Raw genomic sequence first — 26,285 nt, forward strand, 5'->3', positions numbered from 1 at the left:
TACAGAGAATCTGGGAGGTGTCTTGTAAGTGTATCTATTTCATTCTGTTGGGGGTCATTTCTGGCAAAAGTTGGAGCCCAAAGTTTGATTGTGCTTTCTCTTTGCAATGGGATGTATAATGCTACTACAGGTGCTACATACAAAGCTGGAAACTATTGCAGCTATTAGGGGAACCCTAATAGTCTTAATAGCAAAAAACTTTGGCCTTTTTACAGGGCTTTTCTTTGAATATCCCTGTACAGTCACTTGAACATTGCTGCCATGAGAATGTCATGTAAATCAGGGAGGGAAGCGCGGTTGTCTTTGATTAGAAGAGCTGTTTATTTAAATTCTAGTAAGAATTTATCAGCTTTCAAGGATGCAGATTTTTTTCCGTTTGGGGAAATAAGTTGTTCTTCGTTCCTTCCTCTAGTCTTTGTATTAGGATTCACTTTGTCCTTGCAGTGAGCTCAACAGACCATACTGGTGTTCGTTATGGAATTATGGCACGTATTTTTAATAATTTTTTTAAATATTTGCATATATTCTCTAAGAAGCATTTTTGGCCATCAAATGTGCTAATGGCCAATGTCCTTTATGAAACATTTGGCAGTCTCTAACAAAGCTTTCAGTGATTTAATGAGTTTATGTAAACACGGCTTTGAAAAACCTGTTAATTTTGAACCATGTTTGGCAGCAATATTCTTTAGGACTGCTCTATGTGACAGTCGAGGTGCGATGAAATAGGAGAAGAGGCCATTTTGCTTTGCTGAATGAAAAGTAGATTTGCTGGGCTTTTAAAAAAATTTAAATAGTAATTAGAGTTAATCACATAGAGCAGCTTGTTTTGAAGGACCTATTTGTTCAATGTTTAGTGAAGGATGTGAAAGCACCGTTATTAAAGGTATTCATTCTTTCTTAAATCCTTTTGCATATGAAAGAGTAGCGAATGTTTAGATTACATATTTCTTAGTATATTCCTGAAGACAGCTGTGATTGAGTATTGCAGAACAATTTATTACACTGTTACTGAAAAGATTAATTTATTCTTATGTTGCCTATCCAAGGTCTCTACTTGCACATAGATCTTCAGCTACTGTAAAAGATAGTATACAAAACGGGTAGATTTTATTCAAATATGAATATATTAATGCTTTAATCACAGCTAAAGTATAAAAATTAGGATTTCAGTGCATTGCCAGATTTTAATGAAATATAAAATAATGTTACTGCTTCTTTGAAATACAATAATATATTTCCAGGAAAGGAACTTGATTTGAGTCACCTTTTGTTTTGCTGGTGAATTTCTGGGTAACAATTTCATTCCACTTTAGCTCTTGGATTTCTCCATTTCTTGGAGGCTTGCTTAGATTTTTTCCACCTAGGGTTATAATGCTTGGGGAGGAGTAAATTGACATGTAGGTCAATAAAAGTCAAAGCAGTACAAAAGCTTTTATACCATGCTGTGTTCTTGTAGTCTTTTAAATGCTCTACGTTTTCTATGAACTGCCATAATATTGTTATTCTTGAAAAAGTAGCTAATACATTAGCTAATTCTTTTTCTTTTGAAGGGTAGCTTTGAATTACTACTTCTATTTAATTTAGATTTTTATGTTACCTGGATTTTCTTTAGGAGCAGTTTGGTTGCTCATTCATTCCCCACATCCCTAAATAATTTCAGTTTATACGTTAATTCACAAAGCAGGGAACTCCTTGGATAACAGAGATCTTCTTTTGTTTTAATAAAACCAGCCTGGCTAGTGAATTGGTGTTTTTTCTGAAGCAAGACTTATGATTACATAGAGTAACACATCTAATTTGCTTCTATGAAATGAGATAGCGAGGTTAGGAAATCCTAATAACCAATGCCAGGTGGGCTGTGGTACCAGTTGTGCCCTTACATTGTCTTTGTCATGTGAATGTCGTTGTCTCTCCAGCATCTGACATGTGCCCTCAACCAGCTCAAAGATTTTCATGTTCCAGCTGCTGTACGGATTTGGATCATTTTTGTGCTTGTTCTTTGACGTTGACCTTCCGGCAAGAAGAAGGGGAAAAAATACACCCCTGCAACTTCAAATGTGGCACTTGGCACTACAGCAAGAGGAGAAAAGTTTCCGTGAGGAAGCTGAATTCCCTTTCCAGGTTCTCTTGTGAGATAATTGGCAAGTCCAATGTTTTCATCCATTTGTAATTGGGTCAAGAGTAGCGCAAACGCTGAGGCACGTTTTGCCAGAATATGTCACTGATGTCTGATCTGGGAAATGAGGCTTCTTGAAGAGAAGATCGCTGCTCTTTGGGGGTGTCTTAGGGCTTTTGATAAACCATTATTCATGGGGAAAGGAGAACCTTGAGCAGTTCTGAACTCAGGCGAACACACACATTGAGAATGGAGGTTGTTACAAAAAGAAGCAGGCTGGAAGTGGTGAGAAGAGTTAATGAGGTATTTTTCCATGGCTGAAGTATCTGTTTCCTTTTTCCTCTTTTGCTTTTTGGATTTCCCCTAATCCTCTTGGCCTTTACCGTCCCAGTTTGCTTTACCTTCTCAGAACTCAGTCGCTCTTCCCCTGATGTCCAATGTACAGGCAATTCTTTGACTTCTTTCTGTCTTCTCTTTGAAAATTTCCTTCTTCCCACTTGTAAATGGTGATCTTTCCGCAACTAGTGTTCTGCACCTGGTTTTGTCTGAATTAATTCTGAGCTCTTTGAGCCTGTTAACAATAAAAACCCAACCCAGTAATGGTCTTTAATTTCATCCCAGCAATGATAGTTATTTTCATTCCAACAAATCCTTGGTATATGTTTATAGTTATGTAGAGAGAATTACTGTATCTACAGAGTGGGGGGAACAGATTTATCTACCTTCCTGTACATAGTCAGCCTGAAGTGTTAGCTGATATGTTTGATGGAGAGATGGAGAGCTTTATGAACTATTGACAAAATACAGAAAAAATCAATAGAAACACTATATGGTTTCTCAATGATAACTAAACCCCAACACATGTGTCTGTGTGTAAATATTGCTGTAGCAGTTAACTTTTCAGTATTATAATACTAATACAGAAGGATTTGGGGAGCATTTCTTCCACAATAGGAGACTTTCTCAAACTTTCATCTCAAAGATCCTATTGTTACCATACAGATAAATCACTGATGAACTCTTCTGCTTCATGTAATTGTTCTGTATCTCCAAACACCAGTTTCCACAGGGTTGTTATTCTGGTGTCAGTGGAAGCAGTTCGCCTAATCATGTCTGGAGGGTACAGATAGATGTAGCTTGTGAAACATTCAAATGTTGGTGGTGCTACCGAAGTCACTTCTGTATACAATCCTGAGTAAATAGATTCTATGACTCACTTTTTTTCCTTTGACTCCTTTTTCTTTTCTTAGTGAAAAATGTCTTTGGCATGAGAAGAAATGTATTGTTAGCTATACAGCCTTGCTCTGCAGACAATTTTAATCATGGACTTGCAATCTAAATATTTGTTTGTTATATTTTACTTGGAAAGTGGCTGTTGGGCTGACAGTCAGGCTTCTGTAGACACACAGCCGTTCCCTTTTAGCTTTTCCTAAACAAAAGCTTTTGTCTATATTGCAGCATGTTTAAATTGCCACTAATCAACCCAGGAAAATGAACATTGACTGTTGATGTAAAATATTTAAAGTACCAAATATTTGTTGCAACACTTCCGTGGTTTTCCTTGGTTGTTATTTGTATTCTGCTGACTCAGGGTTGGGATGGATTCTTCTGATGGTGAAGCTGTACTAAAATCAAGGATCTCATGATGGGTCTTATACAAATGTTCAAACTGGGCTTTAACTAATAGTGTTGCTGTATGGCTGAGTGTTCAATAAAAGGGCCAAATGCACCAGTCTCCTGGGGAAGTATTCAGATACTATCCTGTGCTGGGCTCAAGTAGTTAACATAGCTGGTTTAAGCTGTACTTGTGTAAATGCAGAGGAGCTGTGGGAAGAATCTGGGCTGCAGCACAAATAATCTTTGAGATTAGAGGAAAAAGTGAACTTTTGCTCTAAAGCTGAAGCACACATTTGAGGCTCAGAAGCACCCCCACCAAGGCAAGAGTCTGGGCCTTGTGTGCACCTTCCCCTTCCCACCCTGACGAAGCCACCTTGCCATGTTTGTAGTTTCACATCAACCACTCTGCTTCTGGTCCCCAACTTCTAAGCTGTTGCTTCTGTTTGAGCTGCCTTTCAAAAGACTTGAACAAGCTATAAACATCTGCCACTTCCTTGCTTAATGGAACCATCAAAGTGCTTTTGTGCTGTACTGGCTGATCATCTGTGATCTCTTCCACGTTTTTCCTTGACTCTTGCTTTTTACGGTAGGACTGAAATTAGTGAGGAATTAGGTGCAGGAGGTGGCACTTTACTTGCTACTCTGTCCTTTTATATTTCAGGCTGCTCAGCATTTGAAATATTTACTAAAGATGTTTTTGGAAGCCATACATAATGGTGCATAAATTATCATTTGCTGATTAAAAATGTTAAGTTAGCTTGGGAAAGAATTGACATTTTGTGCCGTCTACAGTGTAGGTAAAAGAGAAGGCAGTTGCCATAGAAACTGGCTCATCACAGAACAGGAGCTCTGATTCTGAGATGGAGTTCTTTTCAGCAAAATGGACTTTCTGTTTGTATAATATGAAATTGAATATATGGTAATTATTATTGCATTGTAATCAACACTTTTCTATTATTACTTGTTTTAATTTTAAATATTGGCAGCTGAAAAGGTGGAATACATTATTTCACTTGTGCAGGGACAGGGCGTATATCATATGGCAGTAATTTTCTTTTATGCCAGTACTCCCTGTTTAGGAAAAAATGATTATTTCTTGAATAGAATAAATATAGAATAATTTCTCTGAGAGAAAAAAAATGAGATCAGTCTTGTTCATCAGCAGGGTAAAGGAGCTTTATGCCAGTGTTTAAACATATGCACTAGGTGTGGCTTTGCAGATAGGGTTTGTGTGTGATGGCTGCAATGGATGATTAGCACTAACAGACAGTAAGCTATACATGGTGTGAAATTATTTTTAAAATCAAAATGATATAAAGGAATAATGAAGTAATAAATGATCAAGTACATCAGTAAACACAAACTAGGTGATAGTAACTGTGGATTTGAGATGGGGTAACATAATTCCTTAGGCAGAGAGGCAGAAATACTGTGTTACTCTGTAGAAATGGTCAACTTACAATATAAGCTCTTGTGTGTGAAGTTCAATGTGGCAAAGCCAGACTCTGAAGTTGTTTGTTGATATAACTTCCAGGTGTAAGAGTCTAAATCTTTGCTTTTGAATGAGTTTCTTTCATATTAGATTGTTCCAAATGTTACAACTAAACTTGTTTGGTAAATGTCTGCTGTACAGAGAAGGGAATGCTTCCTCACAACATTATTAATGGGTTTTAGTTCTTTTGTGAATAAGATAGTGTCATATTGTAGTGTGCTTGAAAGAGTTGTTGAGTAGAAGGAAGTTGACTTCTCTTAGTCCATAGAACAAATACAGCAATTTAGAAAACAGCAGTGATATCTATTTCAGATATTCCACTGGATGGCTGAAGGGATATCCTCTAATGGGAGATCAGGATTCATACTGAAGATTTTTCACAGCATCATAAAATGTTTTGGGTTGGAAGGACCTCTGGAGGTCACAGTGTCCAACCTCCTGCTCAGAGCAGGTCTAACTTCAAAACAACATCATGCTGCTCAGGGCCAAGTCCAAATGAGTTCTGAAATCTGCAATGATGGAGATTTCACAACCTCCCTGAGCAACCTACTGCAGGGCTTTACTAATCCATTGTGAAACTTCTTTTCCTTTATTTCCAGTTGGAACATCTGTTGTTACTATTTGGATCTGTAGCTTCTCATCCTTTCACTGCCACCTTCAAGAAAAGTCTGCCTCTGTCTTCTCTACAATTCCTTTACACTTGGCTGAAGACAGCAAGTGGGTTTTTCCTTATTTTTCTGTTCTCCAGGCTGAATAAACTGAGTTTGAGCTTCTTGAAGGTCCTATCAAGTGACAAATGCCATAAAAATCTGTATCAAAAGCCTTGCCAAAATAAAGATGAAAGTTGTTGACAGTTCCCTTTCCACAGAGTCATTCATTTCACTGTAGAAGACCGTCAGTTTGATCAAGCATGATTTGCCCATGGTATATCCAGGTTAGCCGTTGCCAGTGACCCTTTTATTCCTCATGTGCCTGGAAATTAATTTCATGGAGTTTTGCTCCATCATTTTTCCAGGGATGGAGATTAGGATATCCTGTCTGTGACTACCTACTAACGTGCTATGTATTGCAGATTAAATAGTTAAATTTTTTAGAGTGTGCTTTTTCTCTTGTCCCTTTTCTAGAGAAAGATGATCCAAAATCAATTTAGTCTCTCTTCCTTAGGTTAGCAGATGTTAGTTCCATTCACTCACTGCCACCATAAATCAGGATTTGAACAGTAGTCTAGCTGTTAAATGATTTATCTGATGGGAGAGATTTTACGATCCATTCAGTTCCTCAATTCAGAGGTATTATAAATACCAAATGAAAGAATGAAACACTGGACGAGAAATTATGACAATCTGTAGTTTGGAATGTTAACACCACTTGTTTTGGCAGCATGACTGGTCTTAAAACAATAAGATCCATATGGATGCTAATTTTCGCAATTTTAGGTAATAAATACAACCTCTTTATGGTTTCAGTAATGATGTTACTCAATACCACTGCAGGGTCCAGTAGACGATTTCATGATGAGGTAATAAATAGCAATTTTGGAGAGCTAATTTATTTGTATTTTTCTTTTATGTGGTTTGTGATGGGGGAAGAAGAAATCACAAAGCCAGTGCAGAGCTTTGCCCTCTCCTGTAGCTGACATGCTTTGGCTGAAGATATGTCAGTTGAGAAATATGAGACCATCCATAAAGCTCTGCATGCTCCCACATTAAAGTATTATAGAGAAACCTTCAAGTGGAAAACCAGTAACAAATTGCAGCTGAGATGGTTATGTTGTGCTGCACTGTCCTGGGTACCCCACCACGAACTGCTTCCGCCTCCGTATGTTGCTTTAGTCAGGAAGAAAACCGGAAAGCTTCTCTGGTTTTGCTTTTCATAGACAAGAGCTATGAAACGAAAAAAACCACACACCCCCTGATGGGTTCTCTGTGGATCTGAAGATGATGTTACTGGCACAGACACTGGGCTGAGTGCTTCACTGTTAAACATCTCTGCAGCTGTTTCCCCACTGGCCCAGCCCTGGTGTCTGTAGCAACTCTTCGAGGTCTCATTTTCTGCCTCAGATGTTAGGAATTTGCTAACCCATCAGCTGGAGAGGTAGCCAAGTGTTCTATGCTCTTCTCTTTCAGCACCGCTCCTCACACTGCTGTGCTTGGTGTGTGCTCCCAACTCTCTCCCCGTGCTTTGGCTTGGAGGCAGTTCCAGATCCACCCCTTCCATGCTGCTTGGTCTCCTTCCCTATCAAAGCACCAACTCTCGGCATGCCATACACAGTTTAGGCTGGGTTTTGTCTCCTGCCAGTTCTGGGCAGTGAGTAACAGCTATGTGCCAGTGAAGCAACCCTGACTGAGCTCGGTGGGATATGCAAACCAAAGAAATGGGAGAACTCGGCTCAGTGCAAGGAATACTGTTGGACCTGGGTGGTGGAGCCTGTTGGTCTGGTCAGCCCTGCTGTGCTCCAGCTACTCCAGAGAGTCAGCTCAGAGAGACCATCGCCTATGTCCTCTCTTCAGAACTGGGCTCTGTTTGGTTCTCAGGCAGCACTGGCTGCCCTGCAGAGCCTTGGAGAGTCCACGTGGTCATCTGCATTTCCCATCCTGATTCACTATCTGCTTGTCTTTTCTGCTGCCATTTTGTGTTCCTGTTTTCCGTCACACCCAGATAACAGCAGGGATTTTAGGTTCTGCATTTGAGGAAATTCCAGGTAGAGAGATCATCATGTATCCCCAGCTCTAGGCTTTGGACATGTGCTACCCTCATACATTTAAGCTTACAGATCCATATATACCTTTTTTTGCAATTTGTCTTTTTTTCTGCTTGGAAAACTTTTTAAAAGAAACAAATTAGAAAGAAAATACATTGTTTTTATACAGTGAGTCTTTTCAATATGAAGTCAGGCAGCAGAGCTGCTCTTTGGTCCAGTCACCTTTGAAGAAATGATTGTCATCTCACTTGAACAAATACTGTTTCTTCATTCTGAAGGAGTGGCACAGCCTCTGACAGTGATGCAAGGTCTTTAGTGTGGATTTCATGTGAAGAAGTATTTTTCACAGTATGACTTTAAAGTCGACTTTTTTCCCCCAATTACTTTACATGTTGGCAGCAAATTAGCTTTGAGAGAATATTGTGCACATCACAGTTCTCTATTGATGTATCGGGGAGTCAGTTTTGGATCTTTTAGCTCAGTCAGACCAATGACTGACATTGTTCCTGTCTCCGTTTCTGTAGATTTGAAAGACTTTCTTTTGACAAGGAAGGTGATGTGGAAAAAAAGAAGCCAAAGTATAAGGAATGATTGGCAAAGTGATGATATAATCAAATGTTCAAAGCCTTTGCAAATTGAAGCTTATTAGGCTGACATTTTGTCTTCTATTCAGCACTAATTGGAGTCATGCCTGGGTGCATGATGTGGAAGGTACTTAGTACCGAATGTTTATCATGACAAAATGACAGAAATCGATGTCAAGGATGCTGTAGATTTCTGTTTAATGGAGAAAAACAATATCTTTCAAACTGCAATTACGTATCTAACAATAATTTATATTCATATGTATGAAAGTCCTTCTGAACTATTGCAACTATTCTGAACTATTCAGCCCCTAAACTTTTGGCCTGATTGTGAATATTCCATTTTTTAGGTTTAAAAGTTGCTCTTCAGAGTTCATAAAAACAGCACGGATGTAGTTTGAAAAAGAAAATAAAGAATGAGAGAGACAAAAACCCCTGACACAGTGTTTTTACTTGAAACGGATCTGACAAATCCCACGAAGAGTGAACTCCCATCTCTCGCATGGGTGATACAATTCTTCTTAAGTTGTCTCTGACAGCTTGAATTCTTTTGTAGTCTGTGCTTTCTGCTGTATTGGCATCTGTAAAATGAGTTTAGAAAAGAGAAGTAGCGAGGAAAGTGGGTTTTGGAAAGGCAGCTGCTGCAAACACAGAGGAGGCTGTAATATTGGAAAATATCTGTGTTTTGTCTTGCTGTGCTTGGTATCATTGGGGATGTCTGAGCTTGAGGTGCTTCCCCCTGTCCTGGGCACGTGCATGCTGTCTGGGTAGCACACATGGCCACTGTGTTGTCCTACATCTTCATCTTGGAACTTACGAGGTTGAATTCAGATCTCGATTAAACCTCTAGTATAACATATATATTTATTCAACAGTCAATGCAAGCTACTAGTTGTTAGTTGAAATCATCACCTGAATGATTTCTAATGAAATACAGATTGAGCATTGCAAGTAATGTATTTAAAATTAAAAATAAGTAAGTAAATAAACCCCCAGCACAAATCAGTGTAGTCTGGGTGCTGATAGGAATTACTGGTCATTATGGCACTGATACAGCTGCCTGTGTATTACTGTGGACTCCAACAATCCTGTAACTAATAAGATGTTGACAAGCAGTAGTTTAGGAGCTGATAGTAATTATTTGTATTGCTGGAATTCTTTCAGGGGTTTGAGTCTACACTGAGTTAGTGAAAATATGGAGTAACATGTAGTTCCTATCCCATAACATAAGCTCATAACATAAATGTGTTTACAGGCTATTAGAAGCGGGGGCAGCAAACAGGAGGTTGAGGACCTGTGGTACACAATGAGGTTTTATCAGTAGGTTGACATGGTTTGAGCAAGCAAGCAGAAAATGCAGCACATGAGGTGGTTTCCTCAAGTGGCTCTACTAATGACACAGGGAAAATGCCTTTCCATGGTTTGTCTGTAGCATTAACAGGAATCTAAAGTATATTGGATATGTGCCATGTCTGCAGTTGCTGCTGTTATCAGAGGTTTCTTATGTGACTGAGTAGAAAAGGAAGAGTGTTTGACTTTAGGAGGGAGATCATCACGGGAAGAACATTTTTGTCTGTTCAAAGTTTGGGAACCCTATAATGATTTACATGCTTATATAAATGCTGGTTGTTCCATCTATTCAACCTACGCTTAATAACAACTAACTTTAAGCTTTCCAAAACTATATTTTTTATTGATTTCCTTGTAGAAAAGCAAATTTAAAGAACAATTTGTTACTGTACCATTTGATCTGATGGATACTGTTGTTGGTGAGTGGAGGGGAAGAGAATGAAACAGGACCCAAGTTGTCTATATACCACTGGTAATATTAAAGAAAAGATACTTGTTTTCCTGCTAAAGTCAGTGTGTGTTTATGTGTATATATGTATGAACATGTGTGTGTATGTATTGTTGCCCTCTAATGGATAGAACCTGAATGGCTCAGCTTCACATGCTTATATGGGGTTTCCGCAGCAAAACATTATTTTCAGTGTCTGATATTTTAGAAGAATCTTGCACTCTTTATTCATGTCTGATGCATCTTTTGTGCGTAATGTGCCTTAAGTTTGTAACGTGAACTTGAAATGCAGTAGCAAGTCCTGCAGTTTAGAGTCCCACAAGCTTTTCTTTGTTCCCTGCCGTTTTATTTCAGCTAAATTAGAACTGCTTAAAATTTTATTTTCCTATTTTACCATAGTGCTAAAATAACTGAATATCAGCAGAAAGCACTAGATCTCTGTGCAACAGCAGCAGCAACATTTTTGTGTCAATTTTTTCTCTTCGGAAACAATTTGAAAAGAAGTAGATGGGCAGAGCTTGCTCCCCTTGCTTTATTTCATCCAAAGCTTACCCCTGTCTCAACACTCCCGCTGAGAACTCCACATAACCAGGATCTTTCAAGCTCCTGCAATGCGGTTGGAAGAGGGTGAGCTCTTCATCTCGCTTCTTTGTTTGACACCCTGACTGTAGTGGTTGTTCCTTGCAGCCACTTCCACCCCATCCTGCTGAGCAGCTTCCTGGCTGCTCACACGCATGGTTTGTTTTCCAGGAAAAGTGGTGAGAGTGGGTAATGGAGCATTCATAGACTAAGGTTCAAGTCTTCATGAGATATGTGATAAAATCAAGTGTTCTAGTGATGAATGGTAGAATAGCTTTATAAATATAGCTATCTTTGAAGTTAACTTCAGAATAACCTGGCAAGGAAAGCTGCAGGTTAGTTGTAAACTGGATTTACAACTGTTTGTACTGAAAGTACTCCACTTCTACATGTTTGTTATAGTGAAATCCTAACATGGTTGTATTTTTTCCTAGCAGGATTCCCTTTCCATTCAATAAATACCTTTGGGAGAATTGGATTTCAGAATTATATTTCTTTTCTCTGCAGCTATAGACTGTTCCTTTTCAAAATTTACAGTGCCTGCGTTTGCAGTTGGGTAACTATACAGTGCTGCGAACGCATAGCAGGACATCTGTTGCTAACAGCTTTCTTCATCTCCAGCAGTAGATGCATGCAATTTCAGAGCAGTAGTGAGCATGCAACAGTTATCTTCCTTCCCTCGAGGAGGTTCATGATGGTGGTGGTAGGCAGCATGGTTATTACATGGGAATATGGTTCCTGATAGATATAGATTGCAACAAACCAAGTATTCATAATTATGAAATCATATAAATGAGCTAGGGAAACCAGCAACTGATTTCACAGAGCTTTGTGTTAAGGTATCTCCAATCTCTGCATGTTAAGTTATAGCCAGGACCATCATATTTCCGTTTATCATGCAATTAACAAGCTGACTCTAGGTTGGAAGAGCAGAAAGAACAGTACATTAATGAAATTCCCTTGTAATGACTGTGTGTTTGTATGAATGACTTCTCCAAGGTGTGGTGCAGCACAAGGGATGCAGTGCTTGCTTCTCATGTCCCTCCCAGGGCTGGGCTGCTTCCCTGTGCTCTACCTGCTCAGCTTGACAACCACTTTCAAAAAGACTATTGTAGTGATCTGAGAGCTTACTCCTGGGAGCAAAGAGATTGTCTCAGGGTTTGGGGATGCTACAATTTCCATTCATGGTGAAAATAGAAAAAATTTGCATTTAACAGAGTGATGATGGGAACTTCCTTTGCATTTATAAATATTGGTGGTTTTTACTTCAAAACATGATGTTTCCTAGCAATATGTTGGGGTTTTTTTTTCTGAGAAGTGTTATTTTCCTCTTACAATACATTGGCCACCATTGTTTGTATTGTTTAGGATCAGTTGAGGAATTTTTCTAACTATTATTTTGATGTGATGACCTTGTTCCTCAGTGGATTATGAAAGCTCTGATTGTTTAGGGCACAGGAAGGGTACAATACATTACTGGGTCACATGCTCCCTTAATGCATGCACATTGTGATGGCAGTAGTAATAGCACCATTAAAGAACAAAAGGTAGCAAGCATAGTAGCTCTGTATCTGGCCAGTCCCCTCAAATTACCATAAATATTTGAGCAATCTGAATAGTTTTGGACTCTAGTAAAGCTTTCCTGTGTTTATCTGGCACTGAAGGAATATGGAGTAAAGTATTCATTTAACAAAGTATAAAAATATGTATGCTATGCAGTTATAATCATGTGTCATTAATCAGAAAATACTGCAGAAACTCTGACAAATTAAAAACACAAGGATGTGTCTGCAAGGGCTTTTTCAGTCATTAAAAAGCTGCTTCACCTCTCAGGCAAACTATTTAATGGCAACTTCTTGCTCAGTGTACTGACATCTTCAAAGGCTCTGACATCTGTCGGCCTTTGAACTACCATTAAAAAATATTATCCCATTTCCATTCTTTTATGCCCATTTTTTTAATTATAGCCCTTCTTTCAAGTTGGGAACATGGTTGGTTTAAATGATGCTGTCCTTTCGTTTTCAGCCACCCAGCTGCGGTTTGAATAAATTGATGTAGAATCAAAGGCGGGACTTTAAAGGGAAAAGGTTTGATGGACTTGGACTCCGAACCAGATGAGGTTTTATGATGAAAAGGGTTTAATCCCAGCACAGGCATCGCTTCTATCAGTCGAGCAGTACAAAGCGATTCATATATATAGGTTCACGAGAAATGATCTATTTTTTTTTTTTTAAACAGCACAGATCTCTTCAGGACTTGCAAATGTGGCATTAGCTAATATTCAGAGAGCTGATTTCCTTTCATCCACCAGAAGCTTATGATTATAGTACAGTTCTCGAATTGGAAATGAGAGCTGCAACACAGGTTTAAAGCTCTGCTGTCTGATTTGTATTCAATATACATGTCACTGCGGGACAAGCTAGTCTAGGCCGAGCTGGTTCAATAAAGGGAAAAACAGTTTCAGCATCTGAAATTCGGAGGGGGGTGGGAGAAGGTACCAATTAATTCTTACCTGTGCTACCCAAGTATTGCGGTGGATACTTAGTAGATTGCTATCATTTCTAAAGCTCTGCAAACAAACCCTTGTGATAACATTTCCTTGGCATCTTTTTCATCTGAGACTGAGAGAAAATGCACAGCATTAATCAATAATGGCTTCTAATGCAGTCATTTATATGGAAGGCAATGTTTGTTTTTCAGTGCATGAGTTTCAAGGAGGTTTAGCAGAGACTGCCTTTCGATTCCTTTATAACAATAGCTTTCGTTACTGTTGTAATTAGGCATGCAGAGGGAGAAAGCTGAAGTCTGCCTCAAAAAGGCATCAGATGCCATTTGTCAAAAATGCCGCCTCACGGTATGCAAGAAATAATCTAATAGTTCCATGATCTTTGTGATTCATGTTAGTAGAAATGTGGTACACAGTCATGAGTCCTTACTTCTACACAGTAAGATTGTGTCCTTCAAAACAGTAATGCTTGCCACAGAAGTAAAAGCAGTAGATTTCAAACTTTGTGTCCTATAATTTATGTCCTCTGAAAAGACTGTGCTTCATTGTTGTACAGAAAGGAGACTGCTCCACTTGGTGTTCTGCCTCTAGTCAACAGTTTCTCCTTCAAACCTTTCCCACAACTGTTGTTCCTTGCCAGAGTATTCAGTTTAGGGATAAGACATTGCTCTTAATCTCCAAATGCATTTTCTGGGGGGGAGTTTGTTTGTTTGTTTGTTTGTTTTGGCAGGATGTGATTAGTAAATGTAAACCCGGACCCCTATAAATGGATATAATGAGTTATTTTATTTTACTCTTATTTCATCAAATTTGCATGTTTAGTGTGCTTAGATTTTACATTTAAACTATATATTAATATTTATTCAAAGTACACAGTAGATTCAAAACAGTTGCATAAATCTGAAGAAATTCCTGCCCCAGGATGCAGTGGCCTATTTGTCGTTCAGAAAATGAAGTGGCATCAACTGCATTCAAGGACAAACCCAAGAAGGATGAAAAGGACAGAGATCAATGTAAAGGTACCAGAGGAATATACTGAGCCAAAAAAAAAACCCTCTCTATTCCAAGAAAAGAAATGTTATGCACACAGTTTTCATATATTTTGTACAGATCATCCTCTGATTGATCTTGTCTTTTTAAACTAGCAGCTGTGGAGCTTGATGCTTCCAAAAGGTCTCTGAACTTGGAAGAGCCACTGTCAAGATGATGGGAATAGTGCAACCAGCACTGGAGGATGAAGGTGCAGAAAGGGAGACTAGAAGTGGTGTCAGCTCTATGTGTGTGACAATAGGTGCCATAATCTGATGCCTTTGCTTCCAACCTAACACCTAGGTTAGGCTAAAGGCTTCCTTCTGTAGGATTTTCATCCTTGGATGGAGGTGACTAATTTATCTGGTTTGATATAGGGATTGATACTAAAGGTAGTCAAACAGAATATGCTTCTTCCAATTAGGAGTTGATTTCAAAAAGGAGAAAGTCAAAAGTTGCATGTCTGTGTAATTCTGCATCTTCTTTGTGTAAGCAGCTAATGTACATATAGCAATGTACCTCAACTAATTTATTAACAGAAATACTGCAACCATGGTTCCTGCCTTGCAGAAATGAGGCTTCTTTTGAAAGTTAGGAAGTGATTATTTCTTTAAAGTCTAAACCTGCAAATGACACCATTTTTATTTCTGAACCTGCTGGATTTCAGGATTTCTGCTCACACATGTGCCATTCATGAGACCGGGAATGAGGACTTCGTGTTTGGTTAAAAACTGTCATCTTTGAAGTAGCAGCATGATGTCAGTAATGAGAGAGTTTCCTAGTGTATTAGGTTCTTTAGTAGAGCAGAACAGTACACACACGCTAATGCATTTAAGTCATCTTTAGTCATCAGCAGAGAGAATAACAGCATCAGATGCCTTAGTTCGCTTCCTGTGGTTATCTGGAGTTCTGAAAAATTCTCTCTATTTCACCTTGATTAACAGTCAGGGCAGAGCTGGAGCAGTATCATGAACTTCGGTCTTCCTTAAGTCCCTCAACTGTCTATTGAGGAGATACTCATGGCAGATGACTTGATCAGGAGTCATTTGGATGCATTAAACAAATGCATCCAAAAATGAAGTGTGTGATGCTTTTTTGGGTGGTTTTCTGGTGCAGTTGTTTTAGCAATTCTACTTACAGTGAAGACTTTTCATTAGTTGACAGGCAAAGACATTTCTCATAGACAATACAGCCTGTACCTCTTCTGGGGACAAATTAGGAATTATAAAACATTTAATTTTGCTGCCTCATAGAGATGAATGTCTGTAGTAATCCTTAAATCTGTAATACATCATGTCTGTATTTAAATCGGTATTACATGTTGTTCAGGAAATGTTAATGCTTTTAAATTTGATACATGGAAAATTTAAATGCAAATGTTTTTTAAAAGCTTTGATTTAGGGGTGCTGGACACAGAAATGCTCTCAGATTGTTGGGTATTTCTTCCCAGTCCACTGCAGAGACTTTTAGCCTCCATTTCTGTAATCCATTGCAGGAAAGTCCTTCCTTAAATAGCAGTAGCTTTTCTTCACTTTCAGAACAAGCTTTGGTCCAGTGTTATTTCAGAACTGAATGTATCTTAACATTCATCCGAAAGGAATATTTTCATTTCATATCCTGAAATACAGAAAATAAAGGTAAATTTTCATAAAGGAAAGCAGGGAAGACTAAACATGTATTCATTGCAATTTTCATCAATCATCATTTAGGGATAGGTTGTTACGGTTTTATGATACAGTAAACCTGGTTTTGGATATAGATTATTATTTCTTTTTATTTAGCCACTCCATATTTTATTTGTATTCTGCTTTCAAAAGTCACTGTATTAAGCAGGCATTTATGGGTGATTTTGTCTTATCTCCATCGTATTTAAGTTCCATTAATGCAGTTATGTAGATTGTTATTAATGCAGTTATCTGGATTGTTAGGTGCCAGTTGAATGTCTCCATTGAATTTCTTAGTGGAAAGACAGAAGGAAATGTCTCCTCCCCCTAGTCCTTTCCAGGTAGGTTTCTTAGCATTCTAATTCAAATCACTTTGTTTGTACAAAGAAAACTACAGCTGTAAACATCTCTTTCATCAGATAGAGAGAAGGAAGGCTGGATGGTTTAATTTTTGACTCACTAATCTATTTCAAAGCAAATACAGTAAATCAGGTAATAAGAAACTGCTCTGGATCTGTCTTCCAGGCAAGAGGGCCAAGTCTTTTACAGGTCTTAGAACTGTTAAATGGAAAATGTATTTACATTTATCTCCATTTCAACTTGGCAAGTCATCCTTTCACTCTCCAGTGCACTGTATTGTTTAGTTACACATGTAAGCTTGAGGTTCTTCTGTCTGACTAAAAGTCATCTTATTAGGAAGGCCGTGACAATAACCAACCTATATGAAGTTCTGCTTTCTAGCTGGTGTTAACTAAATTGGAATCAAATGGACTTATGTAAATTAAGAAATCAAAATAAGCTCTGTTAATTTGAAGTTCTTTGTGGAGCTGTTCACATGGATGTCTGATTTTCTTTCTCCCCCTCTCTCCTCCCCTTCATTTTTTTAAAGCCCAGTTTGTAGCTTAAGTGCCTTTTACATTAACTGGGATTTAAGCAGCTAACTGGCTGCTTTGAAAGTCTGGATCTCTTTTGGTGCACTTCTTGTGGAAAAAAATGGTCAAAATTTCTGTTTTCCTTAATGGTACTGCACACCATGAAAATTTGCTAACCCTTTCTGGCATGTAGACATAGATATAGGAACAAGGATGTGCCAGTTTTTTCTGTGTAACTTGCATTTTGATACCTGTGTATTGTGTGTTTCTTTTCAGCCTTCAGAAATACATATGGCAAAGTTAGTGTGTGTAGCAGTACGAAAGAATTCCTAAACTTGCTGTTATTCCCTGCCCATGGCAGGGGTGTTTGGAATTAGACTATCTTTAAGATCCCTTCCAACCCAAACCATACCATGATTCTAGTATGCTACAGCTTGATTTATAAACTCTGAACATTTGATTTATGCATGTATTACTAACTTCATCCCATCACTGCAGTGTAGTTATGTAGAGGATAAAGATCTGTTCTAGTTCAGAAGTTGTGTATTACCACCAATGTTAGGGACAGAATTTTTTCCCTCAAGAATAGGAACATTTAACTATGGACAAAATATTGCATAAGCATACAATAAAATGCATCTCTGAGTATTGAAGTTTCAGCTTTGCTGATATTTAAGTGTTTCTAGTAGGTACTAGACTACTGATCAGAATTACTTATAATTATGGCGGTGCTAGCAGAGCTTCTGCACTTCCATGATTTCCTTTGGAAGAGCCTGCACAGCCCTGTGCTTTTTGGAAGGGCTCTGAGGAGGTGAGACCAACCTGTTGGTCCTTGAACTGTTGCTCATTTTCACTTCATTTCACACCATTTAATTTATCTGCTCCCTTAATTACCATATTTATGGACCTATGTGTTCTTACCCAAAAGGCATTTAAATTTGACAGTGTAATGTATGGTGCTGTGAGAGCTAAATAGCTGTTTATTACTTATCCCTGTTGAGTTGTGCTCTGCCACATCATTACCCATGTGATAGTGTGTGTGACATTTGTAGAAGTTTGCATTGCAAATCAAATCTATCTTTTCAAGGATTCATAATATCAACAAATTGCTGATTTTACCAGCAATTGGATTCTAAATTCTTAACATATTTTAATTGAAATTAATATGGTATAGCAAATATTTTTAGTATAGTTGGTTAAAATGGTCATAATAAAGTTAATTACAAAGCTTTATTTAAAGATGACAAGAAACTTGAGCTGTTAAATTTCAGTGACTCTTGCTAATTCATAAATCTTTTAAAGTGTTGGTTGAGGTGTGATATCTCTTCAGGTTTAGGTTGTAGCTTAAACAGAAAGATTTCTCTTTCAGTACTGCTGTGTGTCCTTTTTATCTTCGTCATGTTAAAATGGAGCTACAAATAGAGCTGCCAGTGGGCTGAACTGGCCAGTTGAAATTCATCTGGCAAGGAGAAAACAGGTATACTGGGCCCAGTGAGTCCAACTGGGTAGGATACTTTGTGAACAAAAGTATCTGAAAGCACTTAGGACTCTGCCTGGCCCTTGGTCCTGTGCTTGGTTGCCTGACTCTTATGTTTTAAGGGTAAAAATCACTGTGATAGTTCCCTAAGACCACAATGAGATCAAGCGCCAGACCGATTGTTGTGACTTGCCAAATCTGCAGTAGTAAGATTTATTAATATAAACCAATTTTGTTTTAAACAGAAATCAGTATTACACATCTTTGAAGTTCTTACAGCTGTATTTTTTTCTAAGCATTGAGTTGCAAACAAATAATATTTGTTTACTTTTTAGGACTCATTGCTTATTTTTGTGATGGTAGGGAAACTTGTATTATCTGTTTCTCAGCACTTGATAAAGCTTTGTTTATTAGTAAGTAAGCTAAAGTAGTTCAGATTCCCACTTTCAACAGATAATCCCTTCTGAGATATTTTACAGTACATGTGCCACCAGTTGCTTTGTGACTGGGATGGGATATTCATCCACCTCTTCTGGGACATTGCACTGATCATGGGTTAAAAGGGAGTCATTGTCACCACTGGATCACTGGGTGCTTCTACTTTGTTCCTTATTTTCCTTTTAATTCTCTATCATCAAAGCAAGGTTTGTTTTTACTCCAGACTTCCTTTCCCTTGACTGGACTGATCTCCTTTCAAAAATAATCCACTACCCAGTAACAAATGTTATGTGTACCTCATCCATCTCTGTCACATCACGGCAGCATAACAAGACACAAAGGAACAAATCTCCCTTTCAGAAGGGTTCAGCTGATGGTTTCACATTGTGCTGTCTTCAAATGCATGCACTGATTTTAATGCTCTTCCAGTTGAGAAAACACTGAGATGAGTATTGGCACAGAGAGGCAGATGCCAGGTATCGGTGGTTCAAATGTGGCTGTTACTTACAGGCTAATATTTTAGGTTATTATCCTAGAAAGTATCATTATGATCATCTGAACCCAATAGTTCATGTCTGAGTGAAGTCCATGGAATTGCTCAGAGGCTTTGGGTGGCTTTGTTGGGTGTTTTAAATGTTACATGCAAGCAAAATTAAACACAGCAAATTGAGACTTACACAGTCATCTCCAACTGCAGCCAAGTCAGCCCAACATGGAAAACTTTTGAAACTGTTTGAAGGGTTGTCATGATCCACTTGAGCAATGCAGTGGTCTTTAAAGTAATGCCCTGTTTCAGCAGCCTGAGTACACTCAGCAGTGAAGGGTTATTGCAACTTCATCTGCTGGAAGATGTTAGTCACTGTACAAACTGCTGAAGCAACACCTAAATGACTCTAGATCTGAGCCTCAGGGAATAAGTTGAGTGGATTTTATCTTAACTCTGCATTGCTTGTTTTTGTGACTTTGAAATGCCCTCAACACTGAAGCTGAATGCCATGATGGGGTGGATGTGGTTTGGTGTGTAATACACTGAGACAGTGGAGTCCATGTATTCCACCACTGTGGGTCTAAAAGATGCAGTCATGCTCCAGCCTCTTCCTTAGAAACTGATCCAAGTAAATGCTTCATTGAGGTGAAGTAGGAGCTCCTGAAAAATAAAGGGAATATGTATTTTTATTGGTTTTAATTAGACTGTACTCACTGGGTCCTTTTCTCATCTCTGTTGCCTGTAACTGCAGCAAAGCTTCAGCCATCAGCACCAGATTTTAGTTGAAACTTTTTGCCAACTTTATATTTTCTTATGCAATTTACTTTTTAAAATTAAGAGCACATGTTTTCCTTCCAAATAACATGCAGTACATTTATTGGCATTTTAAATAGGCCAAAGTGAGTGAGAAACCTTCTTTTTTTCTTTCAAGTCTATTTTTTCCCTACAGGCAAATTGCTGTGGGCTTATGACCCACCCTTTTTATGACACTATTTCAGCACAGATATTCTTAGTTAGAATTCTGAGTTATTCCTTTGAAACAGAAATAGAAATCACCATATCAGCTAGCAGTTTCTTCACCCGTGGGGTTGTCATATGTGCACACACAGACATACAAGTATGCCATATAAATTCATATGCAACACTACCCTGTCACACAGTTTACATATTTGTATTTTTGTTTCATTTAGGATACACTGTGAATTAGTGTTTTCTTTCTATTTGTTTTCCTGTATGTGGATTAAGAGTCATTTTACAAGATGATTTCTTGTTTGGGGTATGCTGCCTTGGCACAGAATCATAGAATCATAGAACAGTTAGGGTTGGAAAGGACCTTAAGGTCATCCAGTTCCAGCCCCCCTGCCATGGGCAGGGACACCTCACACTAAACCATGCCACCCAAGGCTCTGTCCAACCTGGCCTTGAACACCACCAGGGATGGAGCATTCACAACTTCCTTGAGCAACCCATTCCAGTGCCTCACCACCCTTACAGTAAAGAATTTCTTCCTTATATCCAATCTAAACTTCCCCTGTTTCAGTTTGAACCCGTTACCCCTTGTCCTGTCACTACAGTCCCTAATGAAGAGTCCCTCCCCAGCATCCTTGTAGGCCCCCTTCAGATACTGGAAGGCTGCTATGAGGTCTCCACGCAGCCTTCTCTTCTCCAGGCTGAACAGCCCCAACTTTCTCAGCCTATCTTCATACAGGAGGTGCTCCAGTCCCCTGATCATCCTCGTGGCCCTCCTCTGGACTTGTTCCAACAGTTCCATGTCCTTTCTATGTTGAGGACACCAGAACTGCACACAATGCTCCAAGTGAGGTCTCACGAGAGCAGAGTAGAGGGGCAGGATCACCTCCTTCAACCTGCTGGTCACGCTCCTCTTGATGCAGCCCAGGATACGGTTGCTTTCTGGGCTGCGAGCGCACACTGAAGCCGGCTCATGTTTGTTTTCTCATTGACCAACACCCCCAAGTCCTTCTCTGCAGGGCTGCTCTGAATCTCTTCTCTGCCCAACCTGTAGCTGTGCCTGGGATTGCTCCGACCCAGGTGTAGGACCTTGCACTTGGCATGGTTAAACTTCATAAGGTTGGCATCAGCCCACCTCACAAGCGTGTCCAGGTCCCTCTGGATGGCATCCCTTCCCTCCAGCGTATCAACCAAACCACACAGCTTGGTGTCATCGGCAAACTTGCTGAGGGCGCACTCAATCCCACTGTCCATGTCACCGACAAAGATGTTGAACAAGACCGGTCCCAACACCGATCCCTTCATTTGCCAGCTCTTTCAGGACCCGTGAATGGGTTTCATCAGGTCCCATGGACTTGTGCACGTTCAGGTTCTTAAGATGGTCTCGAACCAGATCCTCTCCTAAATGGCCGTGCCATGGAATTGCTGTGAACTTCTGCATTCTTGGTAAAAAAGATACAGATCTCTTTTATTTCATTTACTTTTATCTATACAACCAAAATGAAGATTATAACATTTTGATCCCTAAAAAGCAGTGAGTAACAATAATGTTTTGGATCTATTGTACATTATGAAGTCTTCATTTCTTACGCTTAAGCCTTATGTTTAGCACAAGAATGAGTTGCTCTGGTGAAGTGTTAAAGATGTATATTTCTCAAACCAGCTTTTGTACTCAGTTTATTGTTTGGACCGTGCAAACAATTTGGGAGGCCTGGTTCACAAACATAGAGCTCAGCAGCCAGGAAAAGACTTTAAGAAACCAATAGTGAGAAGGAAAACTCAGTTTTACAAAGAAACCAAGCAAGCATCATGCCTTCAGATCTCAAGCATGAGAAGTGAGATTTTGTAATTGCTTCTTTTGTTTTTCCATGGAATCATTAGGAACAGACAGCTGCTCCCAAGTGTTATATTTCATGGATTTTTCACAACTGAGGATTATGTCATCTTGGGTTGTTTTTTTTCCTAGTAATACTAATTTGCCTACATTTAAGTCTAATAATAGTTTATTAAACCTGGCATGTGGCAAAGCAGAATCTTAGTGATGGAAATTTTGGGATTCATTTCCATTAGCAGTTTGAAGATATCCATGTCATACAAAGTTGTCTTATGCAGCAAGTTGTTCGGTTGTAAGCTGCTTCTGCCAGAGACTTTGTTTATGGGAAGAAGTAATCTGGCTGTGAGAACTAGACTTATTTCAAAGTAATGGACAAGAACTATGTCTCTGATCCCCAATATAAGCTTTTTCCAGTCACTTTGGAGAGATTAGATGTCTCTTAACATCATCTTACTAGCAGTGAAGTTGCTCCAAAAGAACTCCTTTAATCATATTAGTTTCACTGCCATCACCCTGTCTTCAGATTCTTTCTTCTTTCCTAATAGAACCAAATCTCCTTTTGCCATCTATAAGGTCCAACATTAATACTCCTTTGCATATTAATTACTGTTACTTTACCCTACTTCAGCCCACTAGCTATTTACTCCCATTTTGAATCCAAAGACTTGGAGCTGTTATTTTTCCACGTGGCAATAGAAAACACTATAGTGTGCTATTTGACTTTTCTAACAGCTTTGTATAAGAGTTATTGATTATAGAACAAAGTAAAGGAGAAAGATGGAACAGTTAAGTTAAGAATTCACGTCTCTATGGCTTGTAATATGATTTATAAATGAATTTTCCGTGTATTATAAGAAGTTAGTCTTAGCTGCATATATTTAATCAAACTTTTTAGGGAAAAAATACCTCAGTTTAACTTACATAGGGAGAAACAAAGTTTAAGAAGTTTTTTGTTTTACAAAAGAAGGAATGAAAACCAAAGGAAAGCAGTGGTGGAGGGGGAATGAGCTCTCCAAAAGAGCACTTTCAGATGAAAAGATAGTTGTTACTGTTCCAGGCAGGCCTTGAGTTGGAACAGTTATTAAAAAAGCCAAAGTCTATGTATGTCAGGTTAGAACTTGGACTGTATCATCCGATAGAAACTGGAGTTATTAACTCTATTGACTTAGCATTGCTTAGGTTTAGTAAAAACCAATTAGGCTGTCCTTTTATGCTCCTGAGGTTAAATCATTTTCTGAAAGAATTACAAAAGTACATTGTAGATTATAATTGCAAACTAAAATGCACTTTACATTTTTAGTCTGTATACCAATTTAATAAAACAATTAAACATATGTAGAGGAAAAAATAGGAAAGGAAGGAAAGGATCTAGTGCAGATTACACTATATGAAACATATGTTTGAGATAATGCTGATAGAGCTGAAATATGTGGCCTGTGTTATACTTCTGTATACAAACGATGTGCTCATTCCATCTCCACGCATGCACACACACAATTTTACCTTTGACTTAGTAGGGAATAATGCCAGTGAGTAATTAGGAAAGCATGGAAGCAAAAGTCAGTCCTGCGCTAAGTTTCTGAGATGGTTGATATTATTTAATGCATATTACAGCTGTGATAGTTGAAGGACACTGCTGAAGGTTTGAGGGGAATCAACATGTCTTTTATTACACCATAGAGTTCAAATAGCTGGAAAAAAACAGGCAGACTTTCAAGCCTCTATTTTTCTCTCAGATCACAGTATTTATAACAATCTGTCTTTGGATATTAATGTACAAAGCAATATATCTGATAGTCATTCACTTCCCAACTTTGGTCAGAAATGAATGTTTCTTTTTCAAAGCTTTGTAGTAATGTGGTTCTCAGAGACTGCAAATAGGTGGTTTAGCTGGATGCAGGCAGTATATTAAAAATGTCTGAAGAAGAAAAATAGTTGGAGAGATCAGGGCTCTAGAATCAGTAACTGACATTCCAGGGCAATGGGATCTTTAAATATACAGTAATTTTCATCAGACTTTCTTGTGAAACCTTTAATAAACTGAAGCTGACTCACCTACATTTGTTTGCTAGAGCATCAGTTTCTCATCTCTATATTGTCACATTCTTTAGGAAAGAATTCCAGGGAGCTGCAAAGTTACTTGTGAAGCAGGGAGGGAAAGGGGAGAATGCTGTGTGAGGATTTTAGGGAAGATGCTCATTTTCCAAATTTATGAATGAAAACATATATGTGCTTGCAACATCACACATTCCACTTAGCTGTAAGGACATCTGCAACATCCAGATGTGATGCTCTTATACTGCATTTGAGAAGCTACAGAAGACATACACTTAGAAAAGTGACCAGTAAGAGTTACTTGGAAGTGTAAATCCAAAGTAATAAATGTACACTCTACTACTACTGCACAGCAGCAATGTGTATTCTATATGATCTGGAAGTAACACAGCTTTACTGGAGATAGATTTCGTTCCTTGCCCTCATGAGGTCCCCCACTGAAGGCAGGCAGTGAGATGCTGTTCTGCTGCCACTCCACAGCTCCACCTTCTGCATCCCACTTCATAGTTTGCTCCCAAGAACTGAAGGGTAATGTAAAAGAGAGTTGTAGATTCTGAGGTCTGTCTCTTGCATTTTGAAGGTCACGTATCTATATTGTGTTTGCAGAGATTGAACGGTTCCGTGCACTGGTCCATGTCATCCTCTCTCAGCGTGTTCTGGTTCCCCACCCAGAGGAGAACGTTCTTTGATACAATCCTGGTGTACATTATGATGAAATACAGTCTATAATCTGTAGCAATGATTGATGATACGCTGGTATCTTAGTAGAAGGCAGCAGGTCATTTCTTAAGGGAAAAAACCCCATGGTTAGGGTTAGGACATTATGAACATTACATAATGGACATTATATGTAGCGATTATATGCCACAAACTATGGGGCACCACCTCCAAAAAGGTAAATCTTGCTCTATCTATGCTTTAGGCAGGGAGGATCTGTATTCATCTGCATGTATGAAGAGAAGGGGAAAAGCAGTAAGAGAAGCCAAGAAAAGGGATAGAGAATCCTTTGAGTCTGCTCCCTACCCCAGCTGACAGCCTGAGAAAATCAAGTGGGTTTTGTTTTGTAGATGTGGGGATTTTTTCACTTTCTTTGTTCTTTGTTTCAGGTTATCTGTGATATGGAGAACCAAATCCACAAACTGAAGGAAGAGCTTATTCAGGTAAACACTCAGCGGAAGCAGCAGCTGCTGGAGCTGGGCCATCAGTGGGAAGAGGAGAAGCAGAGGGCAGCTCGAGACCATGAGGTGGCACTGAACAAGCTGAAAGTGGAGGCAGAAAAAAAGATGTTAGACTTGAAAAGGATGCATACAGCAGAAACGGAGAAGGCTTTAGATAAGGTAAGAGGTTCTCATAGCTTTGCTTCTTGTGGTCTGGCCAAAGGGGAGGAATCACCCCAAAAGCCAGAGAAGTGAAGTTTCACTGAGGAAAACTGTTTAGTGGTCACTTGAGTTGGAAGAACAGACGTGTACTTTAGATCTGATATTGGGTGCCACAAGCATGGCTTCTCCCTGCCTGTGAAGGGCAGCAGTGGCTGCTGTAGCTCTTCTCACTGTGAGGAGAGCCGGAGCAGCACCTTCAAGCCATGGGGAGTGCAGAACAGGAATGACCGCAGCACTCGGGAGCTGATGGGATTGAAAAATACCCATGATTTCAAAGGCAAAGTCAGCCAGGGACTAGGCTGGTCACTTTTCCTTTGCTGGAATAGATGGAGTAGAAAGGGCAGTTCCATCTAACAAGCTTTTTCATCCCTTAAAAAGAAGGAAAGTTCTTAAGGAGGAAAAATTTCAGGCAAGGAAATTGGGAGTTGGTAACAATGATTGGTCTGCTTCTGCCTGTGTACATGGGGTGAGCAACGCCTCTGTGAAAGGCTTGAGAATAGAGATTAATGTTACATCAGACAACAGATATACAAGGCTTCCCTGTTCACTGGGGTCGCTGACTGCGCATCCCCTTGTACTGGGGTCTGAATTCAAGTATTTCCCTACATTCATTCAGGATGATATGAGCTAAACCATGTGAGTTTTCTTTCAAAAGCTAAACTAAAAAAACCGCTTACTTAATATTTAT

General features: G+C 39.0%; 1 protein-coding gene across 1 annotated transcript in view; it reads left to right on the forward strand.

The window, feature by feature from the left end:
• Nucleotides 1-26,285, forward strand: part of CEP112 (centrosomal protein 112) — a gene marked incomplete at its 3' end in the record, with an annotated part of 157,642 nt that overhangs the window by 74,618 nt on the left and 56,739 nt on the right. Inside the window, exon 21 of the mRNA XM_080629631.1 lies at nucleotides 25,325-25,555. Within this exon, the coding sequence (XP_080485757.1) occupies nucleotides 25,325-25,555 (231 nt within the window). The remainder of the gene's footprint in view (nucleotides 1-25,324; nucleotides 25,556-26,285) is intronic.

The sequence above is a fragment of the Psittacula echo genome, assembly GCF_963264785.1.
Source record: "Psittacula echo genome assembly, chromosome: 14".
Lineage (NCBI taxonomy): Eukaryota > Metazoa > Chordata > Aves > Psittaciformes > Psittacidae > Psittacula > Psittacula echo.